The 26,119-nt window shown below is 36.2% G+C and overlaps 2 protein-coding genes across 3 annotated transcripts in view; one reads left to right on the top strand and one right to left on the bottom strand.

Annotated features, from left to right (window-relative positions):
* PTPN12 (protein tyrosine phosphatase non-receptor type 12) overlaps positions 1-26,119 on the bottom strand; it is a 93,528-nt gene that overhangs the window by 46,762 nt on the left and 20,647 nt on the right. For both annotated transcript variants that reach the window (XM_059170928.1, XM_059170929.1), the window contains exon 2: positions 6,351-6,459. In XM_059170928.1, coding sequence (XP_059026911.1) covers positions 6,351-6,459 — 109 coding nt within the window. The remainder of the gene's footprint in view (positions 1-6,350; positions 6,460-26,119) is intronic.
* The window catches only part of TMEM60 (transmembrane protein 60), a 216,442-nt gene that overhangs the window by 179,914 nt on the left and 10,409 nt on the right, over positions 1-26,119 (top strand). The window lies entirely within an intron of this gene.

Below are 26,119 nucleotides of genomic sequence, written 5' to 3'. Positions count from 1 at the left end.
AAGGTCACTAAATTTTAAAAAATCAATACAAAAATATAACTTATATTTCTATGTGCTAGTAATAAAGAATTAGAGTAAAATAATTTCATTCAAGGGCACCTGGGTAGCTCGTTTGGTTAAGTACGTGTCTGCCTTTGACTCAGGTCATTATCTAAGGGTCCTGGGACAGAGCCCCACATGGGGTTCCCTGCTCAGTGGGGACTTATCCCTCTGGGGAAAAGAGTGCTTCTCCCTCTCCCTCTGCCTCTCCCCCAGCTGTGCACTCTCTCTCACACAAACAAATAAAATCTTAAAAAATTTTTTTCATTCAGATAAAGAATTAAAAAAATAAATACAAGACTTGTGCACTGAAAACCATAAAACACTGCTGAGAGAAATTAAATATTTAAATAAATGGAGAGACACAATTCATGTCACAGATTGAAGAATCAATATGGTTTAAGACGGCTATTCTCCCCAAGCTGATCCATAGATTCAATGCAATCTTATTAAAATACCATGTTTTTTGCAGAAATTCACAAGCTGATCCCACAATTTATATGTAAATATAAAGGAACCAAAACAACCAAATATGGGGTGCCTGGGTGGCTCAGTGGGTTAACCCTCTGCCTTTAGCTCAGGTCATGATCTCAGGGTCCTGGGATTGAGCCCTGCGTCGGGCTCTCTGCTCGGCAGGTAGCCTGCTTCCCTCTCTCTCTGCCTACTTGCAATCTCTCTCTCTCTCTCTCTGCCAAATAAATAAATAAAATCTTAAAAAAAAAAAAAAAAAGAAAAGAAAAGAAATTTTAAAAAATAACAGTTGGAGAACTTGACATTTCTTGCCTTTAAAACTTACTAGAGGGGTGCCTGGGTGGCTCAGTGGGTTAGGCCTCTGCCTTCGGCTCATGTCATGATCTCAGGGTTCTGGGATTAAGTCCCCCCATCAGGCTCCCTGCTCAGCAGGGAGTCTGCTTCTGCCTCTCTCTCTCTGCCTGCCTCTCTGCCTACTTGTGATCTCTGTCTGCCAAATAAATAAATGAAATCTTTATTTAAAAAAAAAAAAACACTACAAAGCTACCATAATAAAGACAGTATGAAACTGGCTTAAGAATACAACAGCGTAGTAAAATTAAGAGGCCAGGAAAACAAAAACAAAAACAAAACAACCCTTGTATTTAGGGTCCAATGATTTCTAACAGAGGTACCAAGGCAATTCAGCAGAGAAAGGACAGTCTTTTCAACAAATGGTATTAGAACAACCCTACATACACAGATTATTTCAGACAATTAACTAAAAATGGATTACAGTAAATGTAATCCATTAAATGTAAAAGCTAAAGCTACAATACTTTTGGAAGAAAAATAAGAAAACAGAGAAAATCTTTGTGATCTTGAGTTCACGGAGAGGGTACCAAAAGCATGATCCATAAAACTGAAAAACTGTAAAAGCTTGCACACTTTAAAAGACACCTTAAGAAAATGAAAAGACAAGCCATAAACTGGGAGGAAAAAATTTTCAAACCATATATGTAAAGAAAGACTTGTATCTAGGATAACTAAAGAACTTTAACAACTCAGTCAGATTTTTAAAGATTTTTATTTATTTATCTGACAGACAGAGATCATAAGTAGGCAGAGAGGCAGGCAGAGAGAGGCGGGGAAGCAGGCTCCCTGCTCAGCAGAGAGCCTGATGTGGAGCTTATTCCCAGCACCCTGGGATCATGACCTGAGCTGAAGGCAGAGGCTTTAACCCACTGAGCTACACAGGTGCCCTAGGATTTTTTTTTTTTTAAGATTTTATTTCTTTATTCAAGAAAGACAGAGAACACAAGCAGGGAGGTGAGGCAGAAGCAGGCTCCCTGCCAAGCAGGGAGCCCGATGCGGGGCTAGATCCCAGGATCCTGGTTCATGACCTGAGCTGGGGGCAGACGCTTAACCGAGCTACCCAGGCACCCCACAACTCAACAGAATTCACACACACACACACACACAAAACCCTAATGGAATTATAAGAAATTGAAGAAACTTCACAGAAGAAGATATATAAGTGGCTAACAGAACATGAAAAAATGCTCAACATCGTTAGTCATTAGGAAAATGGACCTTAGAACCACAATGAGATACCTATATACAACCACTGGAATAACTATACTCAAAAAGACTGAGTAAAAAGAATATGGAGAAACTGGAAGCCCCATGTACTGGTGGTGGGAAAGTAAATGGACACAGCTACTTTCAAAAAAAGTGTAGCAGTTTCTTAAAAAGTTAAACATAAGCTTGGGGCGCCTGGGTGGCTCAGTGGGTTAAAGCCTCTGTGTTTGGCTCAGGTCATGATCTCAGGGTCCTGGGATTGAGCCCCGCATTGGGCTCTCTGCTCAGCGGGGAGCCTGCTTCCCCCCCTCTCTCTGCCTGCCTCTCTGTGTACTTATGATCTCTCTCTCTCTGTCAAATGAAAAAATAAAATCTTTTTTTTTTTTTTTTTAAAGATTTTATTTATTTACTTGAGAGAGAGACAGTGAGAGAGAGCATGAATGAGGAGAAGGTCAGAGAGAGAAGCAGACTCCCCATGGAGCTGGGAGCCCGATGCGGGACTCGATCCCGGGACTCCAGGATCATGACCTGAGCCGAAGGCAGTCGTCCAACCAACTGAGCCACCCAGGTGTCCCTGAAAAAATAAAATCTTTAAAAAAAAAAAAAAAAAAAAGTTAACATAAGCTACCACAGATCCAGAAATTCCATTCTGGGGTATCTATCCAAGAGAAAGAGAGCCATTTGTCCATATAAAGATTTGTGTGGAAATGTTCATAGTATCATTATTCATAATGTTCATCAACCAGTGAATGGATAAACACAATGTGATATCCCTACAATGCAATACTGCTTAAAAATAAAAAGGAATGAACTACTGATAGATACTACGACATGGATGAACTGCAAAAGCATGCTTCACGAAAAATCCAGACATAAAAGACTACATATTGTATACTTAAAATTACTTGAAATTTCCAGAATAGGAAAAGCTACAGACAGAAAGCATTAATGGTTGCCTGGGGCTAAGGACTACAAACTGGCATAAATGATCATTGGACGGCTACCAGAAATGCTCTAAAACTGCATCATGTCAATGGTTACACAACGCTACATAAATTTACTAAAAATTATTTAATTGTATATTTAAAGTGGGTAAATTTTATGGTATGTAAATTATACTTCAAAACTGTTTAAAAAATACTGTCTGGAAGCACTGGATATGCTAAACATGTAAAGGAAATTGACAACTTACTTTTTATATATATATATATATATTTTATTTATTTATTTGACACAGAGAGAGACAGTGAGAGAAGGAACACAAGCAGGGGTAGTGGGAGAGAGGTAGGCTCCCCACTAAGCAGGGAGTCTGACATGGGGCTCAATCCCAGGACCCTGCGTTTATGACCTGAGCTGAAGTAGATGCTTAACAAGTGAGCCACCCAGGCACCCCAACTTATATTCTTTTTATGACAGAAAGTAAATAAATATACATCTCTAAGTCTAATTGCTTTTAATATAATTTTCCAAATTAAAATGACTAGAAATTTACTGGAAACTGACTTATCAAACCTTAAATAACTTAAAAGGAAGAAAGACATTGCCAGTCTGACGATAGCACAATGATGATGAACTCAGAATCTAGGGCAAGTCTTCTCAACCTCAGCACTACTGACATTTTGGCCTTGTGTAATTCTTTGTTGGAGGAAGAGATACAGAAACAAGACATACTAGCCTCCAATTAAAATTGTATCTCTTTTCTATGTTTCTAGAAACAAGAATGTCTGTCTTTTTATCAATGCTCTATTTCTTATCTCACTCGATCTTCTGGTAAATGGGAATATTTGGTAGTTACGATCATGAGAGTTAAGTAACTACACGAAGCTTCCTTCCTCTCACCAGGTTTGCCAGTAATGAGGAATCCCAATTAATTACCCTCATTCATGTGACTCATTCATGCCTCTGTATTATAGGTTGCAGCAGCATCCTTAGCCTCTCCCACTAGATGCCAGTAGCAGCCTGCCATTCCATATCCCAGCTGTGACAACCAAAATGTCTCCAGACATTTTGCTAACTGTCTCTTCTAGGGGCAAAATCACCCTTGTTGAGAACAAGTGTTCTGGACAGGAATTACCAGAGTTTAAATTTTCAGCTATTCTATTAGTTACGTGACAAGCTATTTAATTTCTCTCTCAGTTCCCCATCTGCAAAGTGGCATATACTAGTACTTACCATAAAGTTTTGTTGTGCTGATTATGGCAAATAATCCATTTACTACAGACTGACAAACAATACAAATTAAGGTTTTTATTTATTAGAGGGCCAATTTTATAGCACACCACTGAACTTCTCCCTCTGTCATTATTTAAAACTGTCAAGCTTCCCTCTTCTAGTCTCAGCTTTCTCTATGTGCCTCATCCCCATTGCATTATCCTCAATACCACTACCCATCATCTGAGACACCATAGAGGTTATTTGTATTTATTGCCCATTCCCCCTTGACTAGAATATAAATTCCACAAAGGCAGGGATTTTTGACGTTTGTTCTCTGCTGCATCTCCAGCATACAGTATAATGCTAAAACCTTTCTGTAAAATGAATGAATAAAACACAACATATGAAAATAGAAAGCTGGAGCTGTTTAAGATTCATCTCCCCAGATGACAGAAAAAGAAGTAGAGAAACTGTCTCTTTAAGACTATGTGCATTAATTCCAGAGTACATTAAGAGTATGTTGAGATTATGCTGCTTAACAAAACTGTCCAGAAACCCAGACCACCCACCATTCTGAGGGGGAATGGTAAGAAAGTATATTGTGTTTTCCAAAAGCTGAATGTGTAGATACTATGTGCTAGGTATAATTCTAAGCTTTTTAACAGGTACATGTTTTATTATTTCAACCTCCATTTTATAGATAAAGAAAAAAAGGCACAGAGAGGATAAGTTCAAAGTTAAATAAACAGCGGGTGGTAAAGTTCAAAGTTAAATAAACAGCGGGTGGTAAAGCTAGGATTTGAACTTCCAGAGCCAAAACTCTTCACCAGTATACTATGTACACTTGCCACTTAGTAATTCTGCCAATACTGGACACCTAGTTTCTACAGATGAGAATACAGCTGAACAACAAGAAGAGATGAAGGATTAAATTTATGCAAAAAAGACAGTGAGAAAGAGAGGGACGAGGCAATTTGAAAGAAGGGTATTGGAAGAAGACAATTTCAGAAACAGACACTAGTCAATGGCACTGGCATCAAAACAGTTAACAGAAAGGAGTAAGCACTGAAAAAAGACTATAAAATTCCAGATTATAAAATCTGGAAGAAAGAAAGTCAATGGAAACTTTATCAAATTCATTTTAGAGAGAACCTTTAAAAATTAATGAGATTTGTCAATTATATCTCAACTTAAGGCTGGGGAAAATAACATGATAATTGAGGGAATGGTACCATGGAATGTAGCTATTTCGAGACAGTAGAAGGAAAAGAAAAAGACTATTAGCATCTTTAAGAGAGAGCGTGTACAATGTAGTTTTTATATAAAACAGGAACACACTTAAGTATGCATGCTTTTTTAAAAAAAAGATTTTATTTATTATTTGACAGAGAGACACAGTGAGATAGGGAACACAAGCAGGGGGAGTGGGAGAGGGAGAAGTAGGCTTCCCGCTGAGCAGAGAGCCCAATGCGGGGCTGGATCCCAGGACCCTAGATTAGTGACCCGAGCCAAAGGCAGATGCTTAATGACTGAGCCACCCAGGCACTCCAAGTATGCATGCTTTTAGAGTTAAAGGTATTTTGCTAAAAAACATGCTTTTTAAAAATATAATTATATTATTATAATATAATGGTATCAGTCTAAGATATACTCTCAGAGACACATATTCAGACTACTGAGAAAGCAGGTAAGCAGGCAGGAATCACCTTATTGTTCATTTTTTCATGCATAATTAATTACGGTTCTACTTGTGAACAGATAAGAATGTTTTTAGTATTTTGTAAAATCTATTCCATTATATTTACTGAATTATCTATTTTATTTTATTTTAACAAAATACCTTCTTTGAACAGGGAGTGCAAAAAAGACATTCCTACTTGGATTTTTTGGGGGTTTAAAAGTAACTTAGTATCAGTAATCGTGACACTTAAAGAAAAAAAGTAAACAAAAACTACTTTCGGAAGAACAATGAAGCACAATTATAAGCTATGTTATAGTGCACTTTAAACAGAGAAGTTAATTACCAACTCCTTTACAGTCAAACTCTTAGGAAGAATAAAACTAGTTTAGGTTACAAGCTGCTAATAAACATTTTCAATCGTCCTATAAGAGCATATCAAACTTACATGGCAGTATGTCCTTATATCTGTTCTTTTTAACATTTTCTTCTTTTTCTCCAGTAGCTGTGGGATAAATCTTTTCTGTTCTATATTTGGTAGACAATCTTCTTAATCGCTTAAAATATAAACAAAAAAATTCAAGTTTATAAAAACAGTATTTTCAAAATTTTAACGATTTATAAAATATAAATTCCTTACAACTCATTTTCCTGTTTTTCTAAGTTCACAGTATCTCCCTATCCTTTAATAATTAACCCTGAGGATAATTTTTTTTAAACCCTAAAACACAAGATTAATTTTCCAAGTAGCATTGAAAAGGGACACTAAAAGTAAGCAATTTTATTTAAAAAATCATTAATAAGTTAAGTCAGAATATTTAACTCGGTCCTTAACTTACTCAAGTAATCTCTATGTTTAACTATGGGTCCCTAAAATCAAGTAAATCATGCCTAAAAGATTATGTACAAGTTTCTTTATTCGTTCTCTCAATAAACCTGGGGCACCCATGATGTGCCAGGCTCCTTCCAAGGCATAAGCTAATAATTACTTATAAGACACTGCAAAACAAAGTTCTTTCATATTGAATTGGAAATGTCCAACAAAGACCAATTCTGCTTATTCACTGCATTACAGAAGTGGTTTGTGAGTTAGTGACAAATTCTTACCACATATGGCAGTAGGGATGTTCTTTGGGCTGGAATATTTCTGCGTGTCAGTAATACACTTCCTGCTTTCAGAAGCAGTGAAAGTCAGCATTGTGAATTGTTTAAATTCACTACTCAACTACATTGCTGAAATTTAATTTCAAAGGAGCCTACTTTCTTCCAAGCTTAAAGACATATTGAAGGCATTCTGGTTTTACTATTCAACAAATTATTGAATACAAATGAAATGAACAAAAAGTCTGGTAACATTTAACTTTTTCACCATTTTACTTTTGCTACTTGTGATGCTAATGTTTAAGCAACAGAACTTTTTTTTTTTTTTTAATCCCAGAACTTATTTAAGATTCGTAACTTACTATTGTTATGATACACTTCAATATACAGCACTTGAAATAATCTTATAAGCAGACAATTTTACACAGAATAGTCAATCTTTTTTTCCTTGAAAAACTACTAAATTTTATAATGACAATAACAGAGACGTAAAACAGAAATGCACATTTTTTTCAGTGAGAAAAAAGACTTATTAGAATCTTGTTCTGCCTTGGCACAATGCTGAAATTAGATTACCCACATTTATGACGCTATTTTCTATGGTAATAAGGTTCTCAAAAGTAGGTTAGGGGGAAAAAACCCTGCATTTAAAAGTAGATGGGATGTGGGAGGGTGTGGGAAAACCAAAACTTCAATACAATGTTGGTAGAAGAGAACATTAACACAAGCCCTAAGGAGGGTAATTTGACAATTGCAAATACACATAACCCCTTAACCCAGCAAGTATACTTTTAAAAATTTATCCTTTAAACGGCACATGTGAAATGACATATTATGCACAAAGTTATTTACTGCAGCATTGTAAAAACAGCAAAAGACTGCAAATAAAAGTCTATTAATAGAGGACTTGCTAAATAGATTTGTTTCATTCATACAATTAAATATCATATAATTGAAAACAAGGAAGCTCTTTATAGACAGTGATATGGAAATGCCTCAAAATACATACTAAGTGTAAAAAGCAGGGCACACAATAGTGTATATAATACACTACCACTGGTGTTAAGAATAAAAATATATTTGCACTTCCTTGTACACGTGCACAAAATATCTCTGGGAAAGAAACTGAACAAGGTTGTTATTATGAGTGAAGAACAGAAATGAATAGCTATAGGAAATGAATGGGAAAGAAACATAACTATATGTTATTTCCTACCTATTAGAAAATATGAATATCTTGTCTATTCAAAAAATTAAATGCTAAAGGGGCACCTCACTGTTTCAGTTGAAGGAATGCAGGGTCATGAATTTGAGCCCCATGTTGGGTGTAGAGAGTAGTTAAATAAAAATTAAAAAAAAAAAAAAAGAAAGAAAAAAAGAAAAAAAGTTTTAAAAAATTAAATGCTAAAAAAAGGAAAATAGAAAAGATTACTCATGATTTTCTTAATCCATATTAACAAAGACCCTCCCAGTTATACACATAAACATCTTACATATTTAATTACAATCTCTATTTTTTTGCTCAAAGATTTTAATTTTCAGTTATTTATAGTATCTTAATGCGTTACAAAATATTGTATGTGACTGACTTACAGAAGGTTATCAAGGAATTAGGTAAAAGGGAAGAGGGGATTAATTTAATTTAATTATAATTAAATTAATTTAAATTAATTAAATTTAATTTAATTATAATTATAAAATTATAATTATAAAATGTTAATACACTTCTGGAATACCTGCAATCACTCCAATCATTTCCTTTTTTACATGACGAATTATGTTGATTGAGAAATGGGCAAAATAAATTTTTATATGGAATGACTACATTTTTCAAATAAACTTAAGAAGACTATGGTATACAAATAAACACTGAGTTTGAATTTTTATATATCCAGTTTTCTTAAAGCCCAGCACAGCACGGAATGCTTTCTACTTCAAGCTTCCAATGTCCTATTAAACTAAGTCTACATAAGTAGTATACTTAAAAAGTTTCATACTCATCAGCAATACTCATCTCTGGTGTAGTATAAATAAAACAATGGCGGTCCATTAAACATGAAAACTTTGTACATTAAAAAAAAAAAATTCTACCCAAGTGTTTTTAAAAGATATCAAGTAGGGTCTTATTTCCTAACAAAACAAAACAAAATAAATCCAGCTTTACAGTTAGTTGCTTGAATTAAAATTCTGGATCTGCTGCTTTCTAGCTGTATGACAATGAACGTATTTAACCTGTGTCATCTTCTGTAATATGAGGATAATAACACTCAGTAAACAAGCCTCCAAATCTTATCCATCTTTTAAGTCCCAGCTCCTTCAAAGTTTCTTAAGCCTCTCTTGCAAAAGTAATCTTTCCCTTTTGAATTCTTCTTAGATTTTATATGCCCTCTTAAAACATCATTTCTTTCTCTTTATGATAAATACATAAAGAGAATACATCGTATTTACCAACTAAACTGTAAGCTCCGTAAGATTATAATCAGATTAATATTTGTAATATCCCTGAACCCCAGAACATATTAACTGCTTATACGTTAAATACATTAGTTTTAGAATAAGATTTGAATGCTAGCCTAAACAAAAGATTTTGTTCTTTTAATACATCAAAGTTAATGTTCAAATAGTGCTAGAAGTAGAGGTAGCACCAAAGCTCATATAACTATATGAAACGGAAGTATCTATATGTAATTTCATTTTAACTTCCTGGCCACAAATTCCATTGTCTCTAGGTGAAATTAATTACTAGGAAATTAATTAATTGAGAAATGCTGTAAAATACTAAGGACTCTTATTCATAAATATACCGCCTGTGACAGACTGTGTGAAAACAGCACTGAACTAAAACACCAATAAAGTAATTCATTTATTGGGACACCTGGATGGCTCAGTCATTAAGTGTCGGCCTTCAGCTCAGGTCATGATTCCAGGGTCTCGGGATTGAGCCCCACATGGGGCTCCCTGCTCGGCGGGGGGCCTGTTTCTCCCTCTCCTACTGCCCCTGCCTGTGTTCCCTCTCTTGCTGTGTCTCTGTCAAATAAATAAAATCTTTAAAAAAATAAGTTTGACATAATTATTTAATATAAACCTAAGCAAGAAAGCATTCTTAATCACTTACTATCCTAACTGGGCAAAATGTAGCCAAACAGTATTATTTACATAAACTTTTAAATACCATATCCTGTTATCATATGGATTTTTTTAACATGCAAACAAAACAAAAAGACTAAGATTTTCAACGGTCTACCCTTAACCATCCTGAGAAAGTCACATAATAAATTCTTTTAAATAATTTCTCATCTCAGAGTTACTGTCCTAAAAGGTAAATCCGATCATTTTTAGTCCCTCACTTAAAAATCTTCTGGGTCCATCACCTCCAAGATAAACTAACAATTCCTTGTTTAATTATAACATTCTGAATGCTGCCTATTCAATTTCCTAACTTCTTTTCGTAACACTCTCTTAAGAATCTGATGCTTCAGTCACATAGAATCACTTACCACCACCACCACAAACAATCCTCCGCCCCCTCAACATCACAGTTTGACAATTTTTACCCTTGCTAGTGAGTTAACAGTAGAACCATGGCTAAAGTGTTACTTCCTTTGTGGAGCTTTCTTGACCCTTCCCTTAACGGTTCCTCAGCCCCCAGTGCCAATGAGTCTGAATACATTGCTGTATTACCGCTTGTGAGATTTCAATCTTGCTGGTCTCATCTACTGAACTATAAAGGCACACACAAGATTATCTTACTAGACTTGACAGACCAAGATCTAATGCAAATCACATTAAAAATGGGTGAATTCATTAACTTATTGAGCTTTCTCAGGCAAGTCATACAGATGTCTCTAATACATTAGAATTTTTGATGCAAATAAAAACGAAGTTTAATATGCACTTGTTTTAAAGTTCCAAATTATTTTTTACTTCTTAAAACTCAAAAGTTTTATTCCCTTAATCCTAAATCAATAAACTGATTCTCAAAAGCTTCTAAAAGTCACAAGCAATGTAACTATCCTCTTTTAAGGTATCCATTTGTGTGTCAAGATTTGAGTTTCTTAACAAGGTAGAACAGTTTCATTGTTTATCTATGGCTTTAAGCTAATAAAAATGTGTGTTGTGTAATGTTTGCTGAATCTCTCCAAAGATCTGTCTACTGGATTGTCCACTGGGTGTCTCATGGGCATCACAAACATGTCCAAACAGCACTACCATTCAACAGCTACTCTAGTCTAAAAGCTAGGAATCATCCTTGATTCCTTCCCTTTACCTCGCCTACAATATCCAGTGCATCAGTATGCTGTATTAGCTCCACTTCTAAAATATATCAAATTCTCTTCATATTCACTGAGTGCTTAGAATTCAGAATATGTTGAGATAAGTATTAAACTTAATTGGGTGGATTTTAAATCAGAACAACTAAGAAAACAATGGACACAAAAAGTAATAGAGACAGATGGAACATAATTAATTAAATACTGGAGCTCAAGACTTCTTATGCTGTTACCAGGCCACACACTACTGCCCCAAATTCCTCAATGTCAACACTTAAAAAACAGTGTATGTTTCATAAGACAGTACTTTCAGTAAACATGCACACAAGAATATACAAATCAGGAAATTGTACTTTAAATTGAAATAAAAATCAAATTATACTTGAAGCTTAAAGGTTATACTGTACCAAAATATAATACCAACCCATAAAATAGTAATGCATTTGCCACTCATCTGAAAAATTTCTGAGGCAATTACTGGAGAATCCATCTGAATTTTATTTTATTTAAAAAAAAATTTTTTTTAAAGATTTTATTTATTTACTTGACAGAGAGATCACAAGTAGGCAGAGAAGCAGGCAGAGAGAGAGACAGAAGGGAAGAAGCAGGCTCCCTGCTAAGCAGAGAGCCCAAGACGGGACTCAATCCCACGACCCTGAGATCATGACCTGAGCCAAAGGCAGAGAGGCTTAACTACAGGTGCCCTAAAAAATTTTTTTTTAATATTTTATTTATTTGTCAGAGAGAGAGCACAAGCAGGGGGAGCAGCAGGCAGAGCAGGCAGAGAGAGAAGCAGGCTTCCCGCTGAGTAGGGAGACCGATGCAGGACCCTAGGATCCTAGGATGCACCCTAGGATCATGACCTGAGCTGACGGCAGACGCTTAACCATCTGAGCCACCCAGGCGTCCCTATTTCTTAAATTTTTAAAAAAGACTTTATTTATCAGAGAGAGAGAGAGCACAAGGAGAGAGAGCACAAGCAGGGAGAGCAGAAGGCAGAGGGAGAAGTAGGCTCCCTGCTGAGCGAGGGACCCCCGGCCCCCGCCAATGCAGGACTTGATCCCAGGACCCTGGGATCATGACCTAAGCCGAAAGTGGACACTTAATCAACTGAGTCACACAGGCATCCCTAATTTAAAAAATTTTTTTAGAGGGAGCAAGTGTGAGTGAACATATGTGAGGGTGGGGGTGGTAGGAGACGAGGGAGAGATTATCTCAAGCAGACTCCTTGCTGAGTGTGGGGCTCGATCACAATCCCAAGAACCCTACGATCATGACCTGAGCCGAAATCAAGAATCAGACACTTACCCAACTGAGTCACCCAGATGCCCTGAATCCATCTGAAATTTTTAAAAGATTTATTTATCTATCTATCTATCTATCTATTTATTTATTTGACAGAGAGAGAGAGAGAGAGAGAGAGAGAAAGAGAGAAGATCACAAGTAGGCAGAAAGGCAAGCAAAGAGAGAAGCAGGCTCCCTGCTTAGCAACGAGCCTGATGCAGGGCTCAATCCCAGGACCCTGAGATCACGACCTGAGCTGAAGGCAGAGGCATAACCTACTGAGCCACCCAGGCACCCCTCCATCTGAAGTTTAAAAGGGTGGGGGCTTCGCACATGTGTGGCACTAAGTAATAACTGTTAAATGAATAGATTCATCTGGTTTTATACCTGAAACATGTAACCGTCTGTCACAAAAGCCACTCAACTGTAGTATTACTAATACCACTATAGAAGTTATATGATCATTAAGACAAAACAAATTTTTTAAAACCCCAAATATAAAGTAACAGCAACAAGTAGTAAAATCAGAGTCTAATTTCCACCAAAAGTATACTATCTCTAACCAGCTTTACTTAAATCTTTACAAACCTATTTATATAAAAATATGCAAATCTGTAATACCCATTACAATCAATCAAAACAACCAAAGGGTCTTTAAACTATACAACTGCAACATCTACCTTTAACTGCAAAACATGCAACTCTGCCTTTCAAAATGCATTTTCCAATCTTTGTTCATGCTTTACTACTGCTATACAACAGACAAACTTGTTTGCCATTCTTCTTCGGAGAGCAAGCTGCATGTACTTACTTGAAGCTAAGTCAGGACTAATGGCCAAAGGACATATTTTTAAGTAGGGCCTATCATACGAGTCTTTGGGTAACAAAATGATTTTATTATTTATTCAGATTAATTTTAATGCTTCAGTTATTTTCCTAATAGTATACAATCAAACAAACTCCTCACTTTCTTCTAGCTCACTACAGAAATCCTCCCACTAAAACATTTCCTGAGACGAGTCCTAGCACCAAACCCCATCTTCCACTTCCTCCCGAAGTGCTTCCTCATCTCTACCCACAGCCCTTTATATTTACCTCTAATCTAGGACATACCCCAATGTTACTTACATATGCATATATAACATTAGAACACGAATTCCCTGAAAATGCAGACCACGTCTTCTTTCTATTAGTATCAGCTATTACCAACATAATCCATGACAAACAGTAGAGAGTAAATATACCATTTAGGCCTTCTCTGGTGGTAATGTTCAGAGAAAATTAATACAAATCAGAATGGACCAGGATACTTAAGAAACAAATTTCTCTGCCCTCTTAACATTTTATTAGTACTTCACAATGGGGCAGGTTTGAGTCAGAGGAGCTGGGGTTCAATTCCTAGTTCCATCGACTACTAGCAAAGGAGATCTCTTCAACATAGTAGTTTTAAAAATTCTCCCTGAAGGGGTAGCGACAGACCTTAGTTTTGAGAACTTGTCTTTGTTTTTTAAAGATTTATTTATTTGAGAGAAAGAGAGCACACACATGTGCGAGGGTGTGACCACAGCTGACCACAGCGGGGGCAGGTGGAGTGGGGAAAGAGGGCAAGAAACCTAAGTAGACTCCATGAGCACAGAGTGTGACACAAGGCTTTATCCCCTCACTTGAGATCATGACCTCAGTGGAAATCAAGAGTCAGATGCTTAATGGACTGAGCCACCTAGGTGCCCCTTGACAACTTGTTTAGAATAAAACTTTGTACTATATGCTTTGTATTTAAAAATAATAAATACAGCAAAGCATAAAAACTAAAAGGAAAAAAGGTTATTAAAAAAATTCACAAGTCTATAATAATTTTTTGATTGTCGAGTTTTTTTTGCACAGCCTATTCAACAAGCAATACTTCCTTAAAGGTAAGGTTCCTGTTCTTGGGTCGGAAAAGAAAATGCAGTACTTTCTCAAGATCAAAGTAAGTCAAGGGCCACCTGGGTGACTCAGTGGGTTAAAGCCTCTGCCTTCGGCTCAGGTCATGATCTCAGGGTCCTGGGATTGAGCCCCACATCAGGTTTTCCACTCAGTGGGGAGTCTGCTTCCTCCTCTCTCTCTCTACCTGCCTCTCTGCTTACTTGTCAAATAAATAAATAAAAATCTTTAAAAAAAAAAAAAAAGATCAAAGTAAGTCAAGAAGATGTAATGAAAATCTATCCTCTGTCTACTTGCAAGTTATATTCTTATGGAAATAAAGTAGAATTTCATTTGAGTTAAGAGGACACTCAAATTGTTTTGTTATATATATTTCATTCATTGAAATGAAGATATTTAATACAACAAATGGCAAAGAAAAGTCTTCCTAGATTTGATTTGTTTCTACACACAGGTTCTCACCTTTTCATTCATTCCTTCATCATCATCCTTTATTTATCTAATGCTCCTCTAGCCATTTAACTCATGAAACCATTGGTTCTACGTTGTACAGGTTAATTCAAATTCAAATATTTTGTCCCATTGTCTCCAAAGCAAACTGCTCAGAAATTCCAGAATTTGGGTAGTAAATCTATGGCTCCTGACCATGATCTGGTGATGTGTCCTGATTTAACAAAACACTGTCATTAAGCCCCTGTTGCCCTTTTGTTTCCATAGGGGTATACCCTACCAAGCCCAGGCTCTCAGTATTCCAAAGCAATCTGTCACCAATCTCATTATTTCATAACATAGAGTATAAACATAATGTAAAATTGAGAATACAGAGTTCCAGCTTTAACACATTAAGCCACAATAACATCAATTGTCCAACAAAAAAATTAAGAAGGATCCCCAAATTAATAGCATGGTTGCAGAATTCCTGCTCATCTTTGCAAAAACAAATATAGCACAGGAAGAGTGACCTTAGCAGTTTAAGAGTTCAAAATGTATTTACCACTATATGGAAATAAATTATTTTTTTGCTCAGCCAGACTGTCACAAAGCTGTGGTCAACAGACCACAGTTCTAAAGAGAAACCTGCATTTACTGGTGAATCATTAACTCCCAAACCCCTTAAAAATTTCAATCTTCTCTTTACCAATTCTACTGAAACTACTTTTATGAAGTCACCAATAATCTCCAGGCAGCATCAAAGTCTCAAAGCCTCAATTTCTAAATTTAAAACAGATGATCCTCCCCTTTTTTAATTCCTTTCTTAGATTCTATCAAAAATGGTCTCTTGATTCTCCTCTTACCCTGCTAATAAGTCTTTTCTGCCTCCTCTGCTTCCCAACCCCTAAAATGTTGTGTTTTCTATGGAACTATTCTCTCCTCAGACTTCATCTTTTAGCAAGTTTATCCCCTTCCCATTGTGACTTTAGCCAAGTACATTTATGACGATTCCAGAATCTCTATTTCCATATTCTAGTTCCATATTAAAAAGGCTTACTGAACATCCCTGAACATCCCCAACAGCAATTCAAACCTAACTAGATAAAAAGAAACCTACCTGATTTTTCAAATGATCCTATGTCTCTTTTTCATGGCACCTCTGCACTCCTTACCCATTCAGGCTTAAGGCCTCCTGGTAGTTTCAGCCTTTTCCCTCTTATCCCACTTGCTTCCTCTCGCACCTAATCATTTTCAAGTTCTGGTGAGTGTAGCTCATTAAACAACTCCCAAACCTGGACCCTTACTTTCCAGTCCCACCGCCAATGAAGACAGAAAGCTATTTTAATACAGGATATAGTAAGTTACTTTTCTTTGCTCTAATTACAATGTCCTTTTGATTAAAAATGAAAAGATTTAAGAAACACTTTGAAAGAGGGAAAAGAACAAACTTGGTGGGTATATAACAATATAAATGCTATAAATAAATGAATAATTTATTTATGTAATAATTATCTTTTTAAAAAGATTTTACTTATTTATTTGACACACAGAGAGAGAAATCACAAGTAGGCAGAGAGGCAGGCAGAGAGATGGGGGAAAGCAGGCTCTCCGCTGAGCAGAGAGCCCGACGCGGGACTCAATCCCAGGACCCTGAGATCATGACCCAAGCTGAAGGCAGAGGCTTAACCCACTGAGCCACCCAGGTGCCCTGTAAAATTATTTTTAATGTGACGATTAAACTAAATATAAATCAAGGAGTAAAGACAGAAGAAATCCATTTATTAAACCATGCGTGTAAAGCACCCAACATAGCACCTACCATACAGCATGTCTTTAAATATGGAAAAATTGAAATGAGCGTGTAAGATTTACTAATAGATGAGGAATTTAAGGGAAATTTTTATTTAATTTTAATTTTTTAAAAAGATTTTGTGTTTTTATTTGACAGACAGAGATCACAGTAGGCAGAGAGGCAGGCAGAGAGAGAAAGGGAGTAGCAGGCTCCCTGATAAGCAGAGAGCCAGATGGGGGGGCTCCATCCCAGAACCCTGGGATCATGACCTGAGCTGAAGGCAGAGGCTTTAACCCACTGAGCCACCCAGGCACCCCTTAAGGGAAAATTTTAATTAGCTGCCTCAAGTTAGCCAAATTGGCAGACACCAAATTACCTTTTATCTGTATATTCAAATACTGCCAAAGTTTTGTTCTTAAAGAGCATTTTAATCCTCTTCTGTGTGTACCCTAAGATTTGATGCCTACTCGGAGTAGGATACTTGAGACCACACTGATTATTAGAAGCTCCAGTTCCTCTCTAAAAAATTCAGTAAGCAATTTTTAACTGTATACTGTAAGTCTACTTAGGCCCATTAAACAAAATAAATAGTAAGCCAATATCTAAAATGGCACAAAACAAACTGTCATTGATGTTCTCTCTAATCCTTCCACAATCAATCTATACAAAGACAACACAAGTCCAAATAGTTATATATATCCAAAGGCTTGCAAATTACCTGGCAAATCAGAATAAGTCTACAAGCCACACATTTGCACCTTTCCATTTCAACTTCCCAAGTCTAGTTAAATACATAAGGCATTACTATTAAGAAATCTGCTTGCCAATTTTCCTATGAATGCACAAAAACACTCTTTGTTTAATAAAAGGTATTTGTTTTGAGATATAAAAAATTAAGTATAATAAATGATCTGCTTGAACACAATCATTACCACTTTTCTAAAAGGAGAGACCAAGGAGAGATAAAGTCATGCTAAGTTACCAAACTTTTGTCTGTAGAATTAGGTTTTAAATTCCTAATAGAAACACAGTTTGGCAATTCCTCAATAGGTTAAATATAGAGTTACAACCCAGGAACTCCACTCCTAGGTATAAACCCAAGAGAATTAAAAATATGTGTCCACACAAAAACTTATACACCAATGTTCATAGCAGCATTATTCATAAGTGCCAAAAAGTGGAAACACCCCAAATGTCTATCAACTGATGAATGAATAAACAAAATATGGCCTATTCATACAGTAGGCTACTGTTCAGCAATAAAAAGGAATGAAGTACTGATAACATACTCAACAGATGAACCCTGAAAATGTTATACTATGTAAAATACAAAGTGTATCTTATATGATTCCATTTATATGAAATGTCCACACTAGAAAAATCAAGAGGCAGAAAGTAGATTAGTAGTTACCTCGGTATTGTGAAAAGGGAGAAATAAGGTGTTACTGGTAATGGGTTGGGGTTTCTCTTGGTGATGAAATGTTCCAAAACTACATAGTGATGAAAGATGTCCAGCTTTGTGAGGTGCACTAAAAACCATTGAAATGTGTATTTCAAAGAGGTAAATTTCATGGTATAAATGAATTAATCTCAATACATGTGAATGTACCTCAAAAGCTGTTACAAAAAATCCTTAAAAGGAGGTTAGGTTATATTGTTAATAGTAATTATTGACAGCATCAGAGCACTCTAACCAAGGCATTCAGTTCCAGCCAGTAATAAAGAATACCCATCTTCCTCAAAATGGATATTGCGAAGCTCCGATTCTTTACTGTAGACTTTCTCATTAGAATATTATTTTGACATAACAACAATGCAGAATTCGAATGAAATAGGAGTAACAGGAAGAAAGTACAAACAAACAATTAGGTCTACTAGAAACTTTGGCGAGTGAACTTAGAATATGAAACTTTTCCAGGGAAGGTTAGTAGTAAGTACAATGAGTGAGAAAGATAAAAAATACAGGTTTTAACATAACCTGATGTCCAAACTGCACTAATGAAGCTAGACAACTAACCTAGAAGACTAGATATTTAAGCTGAAGAGAGTAAACAGAAAATGCTGAGGGAAAATGCTAAGCTATCTAAAATTAGGGTTAAAATCTAAATGCTATCACTTCTGTAACTCTAACCCAAGATAGGAAAGAAGACTAAAATCAAAGAATTAAACCCAAACCTGGTAATTAAACAAATATGTAATCTTAAAGCTTTTGTATATTTCTCTGAGGAAACAAACTGGAGGTTATTTTTGATACCAAACATTCAGATTCTTTGCAAATAGTATTTCATTCCGGCATTATTTTAGCCTTACTCTTGAAAGGCCAGATAATGAATATATGCACCCCAAGTTACTTAGGGCATTAGTTTGTCTTCAAATTTCTCTCTGTAATAATGATATTATTATGTGCTCCTCTTTCTTCCAACATGTAAAATCAAACAAAAATGATTTGTTTAATGCAATACCTAAAATAAAAATACAAATTTATGGGGCACCTGGGTGTCTCAGTCAGTTAAGTGTCCAACGCATGATTTTGACTCAGGTCATCATCTCTTGGGGTCTTGGGATCAAGCCCCATGTGGGCTCTATGCTCAGCAGGAAGTTTGCTTGAAATTCTCTCTCCCACTCCTGCTACCCTCCCCCAATCATGCATGATATCTCACATGCACACTATCATTCTTTCTCTCTTGCTTTCTCTCTCAAATAAATAGATAAATCTTAAAAATATATAAACCTATAATATAGATGAAATACATAACTAAAAAGAACTTACAAGTATCATCTAGAATGGGTATCTCACCTTTTAAGGCAAATGCAATCAAAACACAATGACATCTCATCTCACATCCATTACAATGGCTACTACCAAAAAGTTACAAAATAAGCCAAAGTTTTATGTAAAAGATGAAGTATTTTGACTTTTCAAACTGTAGTCAAAGTCACTGAAGAGAATATACTAATATATTCACCAGAAGAAACTTTAGTGAGACAAGCATAATATATGTCAATTGTAAAGCAGTCTTGAGAGGAAAATAATAAATAACTGAAACTTCAGCTGATTTTAAGAACTAAAACTAAACTAGAAATATGATGCCACCTAACTATCCTGTATGATGAGAGCATTTGAAAATGAATCATGGGGCATCTGGGTGGCCCAGTGGGTTAAGCCTCTGCCTTCGGCTCAGGTCGTGATCTCAGGGTCCTGAGATGGAGCCCTGCATTGAGATCTCTGCTCAGCGGGGAGCCTGCTTCCCCCTTTCTCTCTGCCTGCCTCTCTGCCTACTTGTGATCTCTGTCTGTCAAATAAATAAATAAAATCTTTAAAAAAAAAAGAGAGAGAGAGAGAAAATGAATCATAAGTTTTGTTTTATTATGACTGACAAACATTTATAAGCTGATTGAAGCTTCTCAATGCTAAAAATGAGTATATAGAAATACCTTGATATGAAGGGCTCCCACAACCCAGCAACTGCAGCAAAAACTAAACACCACAATTAAAAAATAGGCAAAGGACTTGGGTAGATACTTCTCCAAAGAAAATATACAAATAGTCAGCACACACAGGATTAGATAGATGCTCAACATCACTAGTCAGGAGGCAAATGCAATCAAAACACAATGATGTATTATCTCACATCCATTACAATGGCTACTACCAAAAAAATAAAATAACAAAGGTTGGTGACAATGCAGAGAAACTGGTATCTTTGTGCACTACTGGTGGGAGTGTAAAATGGTACAGCCATTATGAGAACCAGTAGGGCAGTTCCTCCAAAAATTTTAACTTGAATTACCAGATGATCCACAAATTCCACTTCTGGTAAATAAATAAAATCTTAAAAAAAATTAGATCATTCGGCTCTACTCTTGAATGTTTGAACAGTTATAGTTTTCAAAAAACATCTTCTTTTTCAGTTTGCTGACATACTGGATTCAGACACTTACAAAAGGAAGAGTGATACTCAATTACCACCTTCATGAGGATGACTGATCCCACATAATTTTCTCCTAATCGAGCCCATGTGCCAGGTTTTCTCTTAGGTGCTATAGCTACAGTGATAAACAGGACAAAATCCTGACTTCATGTAGTATACAGTCCAAAAGTACACCCTGGTTGTAAAGCATTTATCATTTCTGCCTTTTATATCCATCATACATTTATATGGTTTAGCCCATCACTATCACAGCTGCTGCCAACCAAGATAATTCCCTGTCTGTGACAATTTTTTATATTTCTCTTTATTCCCCGACAGTGCCCAGTGTTTTCCATATATTATATATCAAATAAAGCATGGGAAGTCTTATAGACATAATGGTAACAGATAAGCACATTCAAATCACATAGTCAATGAAATTGGCACCCTACCATCACAGTTATAACACATTTAGTTCAGATAATATAGTCTGTGTAACTGTAGAGTATATACTTAAACCCCTTTTATTCGGTTCTTTATTATATTACCTACAATGTCACCAAGGAAAGCTTCAATCTTCCATTACCAGGGGAAGGTATGCAAAATAAATGGGTCACATAATACACACATATAAAAAAAACCCCATCGGGGCGCCTGGGTGGCTCAGTGGGTTAAAGCCTCTGTCTTGGGCTCAGGTCATGATCTCGGGGTCCTGGGATCGAGCCCCACATCAGGCTCTCTGCTCAGCAGGGAGTCTGCTTCCCCCTCTCTCTGCCTGCATATGATCTCCCTCTGTCAAATAAAATCTTAAAAAAAAAACAAAAACCATCAATATATCCTTAGGTGGTAAGGCATATTTGTATGTACCTTATGTATATACATACACACTTAAAATTTAAACATGTAATACATTAAATTTAATATTTTAAAATTTATACAAGCAATACATGCAGATGCTAAAACACTCAAACCATACGGACAAGTTGTGTCATGTATTTCCAAGGCCACCCTCAGGTTTAATGATTCACGACAGGTCATAGGACTATCTATACAGTCATTCACAGCTATGATTTATTACAGCTAAAGGATACAAAGCCAAAGCAGCGAAGGAAAAGACACATAAAGCAAAGTCCAGAAGAAAGTAGGGATAAGCTTTCAAGAGTCCTCTCCTAATGGAGTCACATAAGACCCATTTAATTCCTCCAGTAACAAGTCGTGACAACATTTGTGAAATGTTGTCTACCAGGGAAGCTTTTTAGAGATTTAGTGCCTGGTGTTTTCAATGGGGCTGGTTCCGGCCTACCATGAGCCAAAATTCCAGATTCTCAGAAGCAAATAAGTGTTCAGCATAAACCATATACATACAGTAAAGACATGGTGAGCCACTCTTATCATGGAATGATGGGAACCCTCCCAAAGGGGCATGTTCCCAGAGACTCTCCAAGAGCCAATCTTGCAAGCAGGCCTTTCTAAGAACAGCAGTTTCAGGCTTGCTATGTTAAATCTCTTATGCATACAATTATAAAATGAAAAAAATAACTCCTCCTCCTCTATATTCTTTTCCTTAGAATTAGCCAACCATGTTAAACCTCTTTATTGACAGATATTTTATTTTGTTTCACAAAAACTGCTGCAGTGAAATACTTGAACGTACTATTTTATGTACATAGCAAATATTGTAAAGAAAGGATTCTTTAAAATATGGACATGCTGGGTCAGAGTACATACAACAATTCTATTAGAAGTGCCAAACTGCCTTTTGAAAAAGGTTTCACCAGTTTATATTACTATCAACAAATCAAGAATGCCAGTTTTTCTCTTTTCCAACATTTGTTGTATCAATTTTTGAATTGCTACAATTATCAATTTTTGGATTTTACAAAATTTGGTCGAATCTGATGAACATCTTCCCCCAAATTTAATGTTGATTAACTTATATTTCTCTAATTATTAGAGAAGTTGATGACTTTTCTCCATGTACAGTAATTATTTACATTTTTCTTCTGTTAATTACCATTCATATGTTCTTTCTTCTTCTGGAGTGTTCTTTTTTCTTGATATATAGAAGCTACTCATGTTTTAGATAACCTATCATCTGGTAAATGTATTGAAAACATTTTCTCTTAATCTATTGCTTATCTTTGCATTACCTTTTGTTATCATAGATTTTTTTTTTTTATTCTTATGAGGTCAAATCTGACTCTTATTATATTTGTGCTCATTCTAATACAGACTTGGTTTTACCCCTAAATGATGTTCCACTAATATCCTTACATAGGCATACTGACTTCCTCTAAGCAATTATTTATTACTTTAAAAAAAAAAAAAGAAATATGGTGGGGACACCTGGGTGGCTCAGTTGGTTAAGCAGCTGCCTTCCGCTCAGGTCATGATCCCAGCGTCCTGGGATCGAGTCCCATATCGGGCTCCTTGCTTGGCAGGGAGCCTGCTTCTCCCTCTGCCTCTGCCTGCCACTCTTGTCTTCCTGTGCTCGCTCTTGCTCCTCTCTCTCTGACAAATAAATAAATAAAATATTTAAAAAAAAAAAAAAGAAAGAAAGAAATATGGTAGATATTATGTCTTTTTTGAACTTATTTTTGAGGTGGGGAGGGGCAAAGGAAGAGGGAAATAATTTTAAGCAGGCTCTATGTCCAGCAGAGAGCCCAATTTGAAGCTTGATCTCACAATCCTGAGATTGTAACCTGAGCTGAAACCAAGAGCTGGACGCTTAACCAACTGAGCTACCCAGGAGCCCCTGAACTTGCTTATTTTAAAATAAAATGAGGAAATCTTATGATTCAGCTACTTTTTATATTACAAAAAGAAGTTTTAGGCAAAGTGGTATTCTTCTACATCACTTTGTGAAGTGACAATTCTCAGGTACCCAGCTACTTTCTAATAGGATGAGGATATCAGCGTGATTCAGTACTACACTGTCAGTTTGATTCCTATGAGACATACAATACTGCTTGTATAAGCCTTAGTATTTAATGTGTAGTGTGGGTATGCTAACAATCTCTGGGGTTAAATTATTTTAGAGCATATCCCCTGTAATCATATCGTTTTTAAAAATTTATTTAACCTAAGGGCACCTGGGTGGCTCAGTTGGTTAAGCCTCTGCCTTCAGCTCGGGTCATGATCTCGGGGTCCTAGGATCGAGCCCCGAATCAGGCTCTCTGCTCAGTGGGGAGCCTGCTTCCCCCCTCTCTCTCCTTCCTCTCTGCCTACTTGTGATCTCTCTCTCTGTCAAATAAATAAATAAAGGCTTTAAAAAATAAAAAAATAAAAATTTATTTAACTTAGAAAGGGAGAAAGAGAGAGCAGACATAGTGTGAGAGCAGGTGTGGGGGAAGGGGCAGTGCAGGGGAGAGGGAGAAAGTCCTAAGATGACTCCTTGTCAAACCAGAGCCCAATGTGGGGCTCAGTCCCACAACCCCAAGATCACAACCTGAACCAAATCAAGAGTTGGATGCTTTAACCAACTGAGCCACCCAGGTGCACCCCTTCTGGATTCACTTTAAAACTCTTTTCTTATGAAGCATCCTGTGACCTAACAGTATGTGATTTTTCCCTTTTAGGAATCTTCATTGCACAAAAATGTGAATATACTTAATGCCACTTAACTATACACTTTTAGAAATAGTTAAAATGGGTAAATTTGATGTACATTTTACTACAATTTTTAAAAGTTGCAAAAAAAAAAAAAAAGAATCCTTATGGCACTTTGCTCTATAGTATTATGCTCAGTTTTTGCATTAGGGATTTGTATACATCATTATTTCCCCATCTCTACTGAAAATTCCCTTAGGAAAAAGATCACATATACAGGAAAGGGAATGGAATTTAAGTGGGTTGAATTTGCCAAAAAACTCAGAATAACTCACTTCTCTCTGAAATGAATCAAATTTAGGATAATTCTACATACAATTCATTCCAACTCTGATGTGATTAAGAAATACAGAGGTGGACCACTTAACATGTTTTATAACTTCGGTAGGTGAAAAGGAGCCTATTAGCTTTACTTTTACATACTAAATTAGTGTTAACCTCTACTTTCAAACGGAGTTTTGGTTCAATGAAGTTATTACACTGATAAGAGATTTTAAAAACATGATAATAATTTATCATTATACCACTGAATATTATTTATCAAAATATACACTAACTAGGAGAATATATATGAACAGAAATGTTTTGACTGATAAGTTTGCAGAGAGGAAGCCACCTTCCACTCCCAATTATAATTAAAAATGGTTACCATGGGGGCGCCTGGGTGGCTCAGTGGGTTAAAAGCCTCTGCCTTCAGCTCGGGTCATGATCTCAGGGTCCTGGGATGGAGCCCCACATCCCTGCTCAGCGGGGAGCCTGCTTCCCCTTCTCTCTCTGCCTGCCTCTCTGCCTACTTGTGATCTGTCACATAAACAAATAAAATCTTTCTTTAAAAAATGGTTAACACGTAGCATGTAAAAAAAAATTCCATGTTAAAAGCTATGGGACACTAACATGTTCAATCTACGCTCAAGTGTATTTAAGGTAAAGGATTCTGACAAATAGTTGTCAGCCAGCAGATACGTTAACAAATCCTAAGGTGTCAGACAACTCACTCTCTCAAATTAGGAATGAATGATCATGCTGCTGGTGGCAACAAGTGCACTGAAAGAGGCAATAGAACCTAACAGTTAATAGCCTAAGTTTAATAGTTGGGATTGTTCTGCCACTTACTACCCATGTGACCTTGGGCAAGTTCAGATTCCTCATCTGCAAAAATAGGACTTGGGTCAGTATGAGAATCCAATATAAAGAACCTGGTAACATTTCTTGCAGAGTTCATTATATAAATAAGATATATAGCATTTAATATATATACACCATTATTTGTGTTATCTTGTAAATATATTTTGCAAGTATATTATAACAATTTATTTAACAAGATTCACTAAGCACCTATCATGTAGCCATTGACTAGGTACCAGAAATATAAAAAGACAAGACAGATCCAGGCCACTGGATCTTAGAATCTCTGAATCTGGATCTCTGCTCACTGAAGTCCTTACAACCCAGTAGAAACCGAACAAAAAAGAAATATGTAATTGCAGTATGATATGGCGAATTATAATAGAGACAGATGCAAAGTACCATGGGAGCAAAAAAAGAAAGGATAAATATGTTATACCTTTACTCTGACGAACTCTATTTACTTTATCAACAGTTTCTGCCATATATGCTACCATCTAATGATTACCACTGACTGATGTACCTTTAAAGGGAAAAGTTCTGCATGGCATTACCTACTATTTGAGGGTTTCCTCATCTGTAAAATGGCCATAACACCTTGTTCATTGGGTTGTAGTAAGATGTATAAGAGTTCATTAAGCAAAAACTGGCACCACCGCAACACCTGTAGGGTTTTAAAATCACTTCCTTGATTCCATAATCTCTGGGATTTAAGCCAGCTCTAGCTGCAATGGATGACCACCTTGCTTCAGTGGCAGAATGCAATGTA

This window comes from Mustela lutreola, chromosome 4 (assembly GCF_030435805.1).
Source record: "Mustela lutreola isolate mMusLut2 chromosome 4, mMusLut2.pri, whole genome shotgun sequence".
Taxonomy (NCBI): Eukaryota; Metazoa; Chordata; class Mammalia; order Carnivora; family Mustelidae; genus Mustela; species Mustela lutreola.
This window is presented reverse-complemented; position numbering and strand designations above follow the sequence as displayed.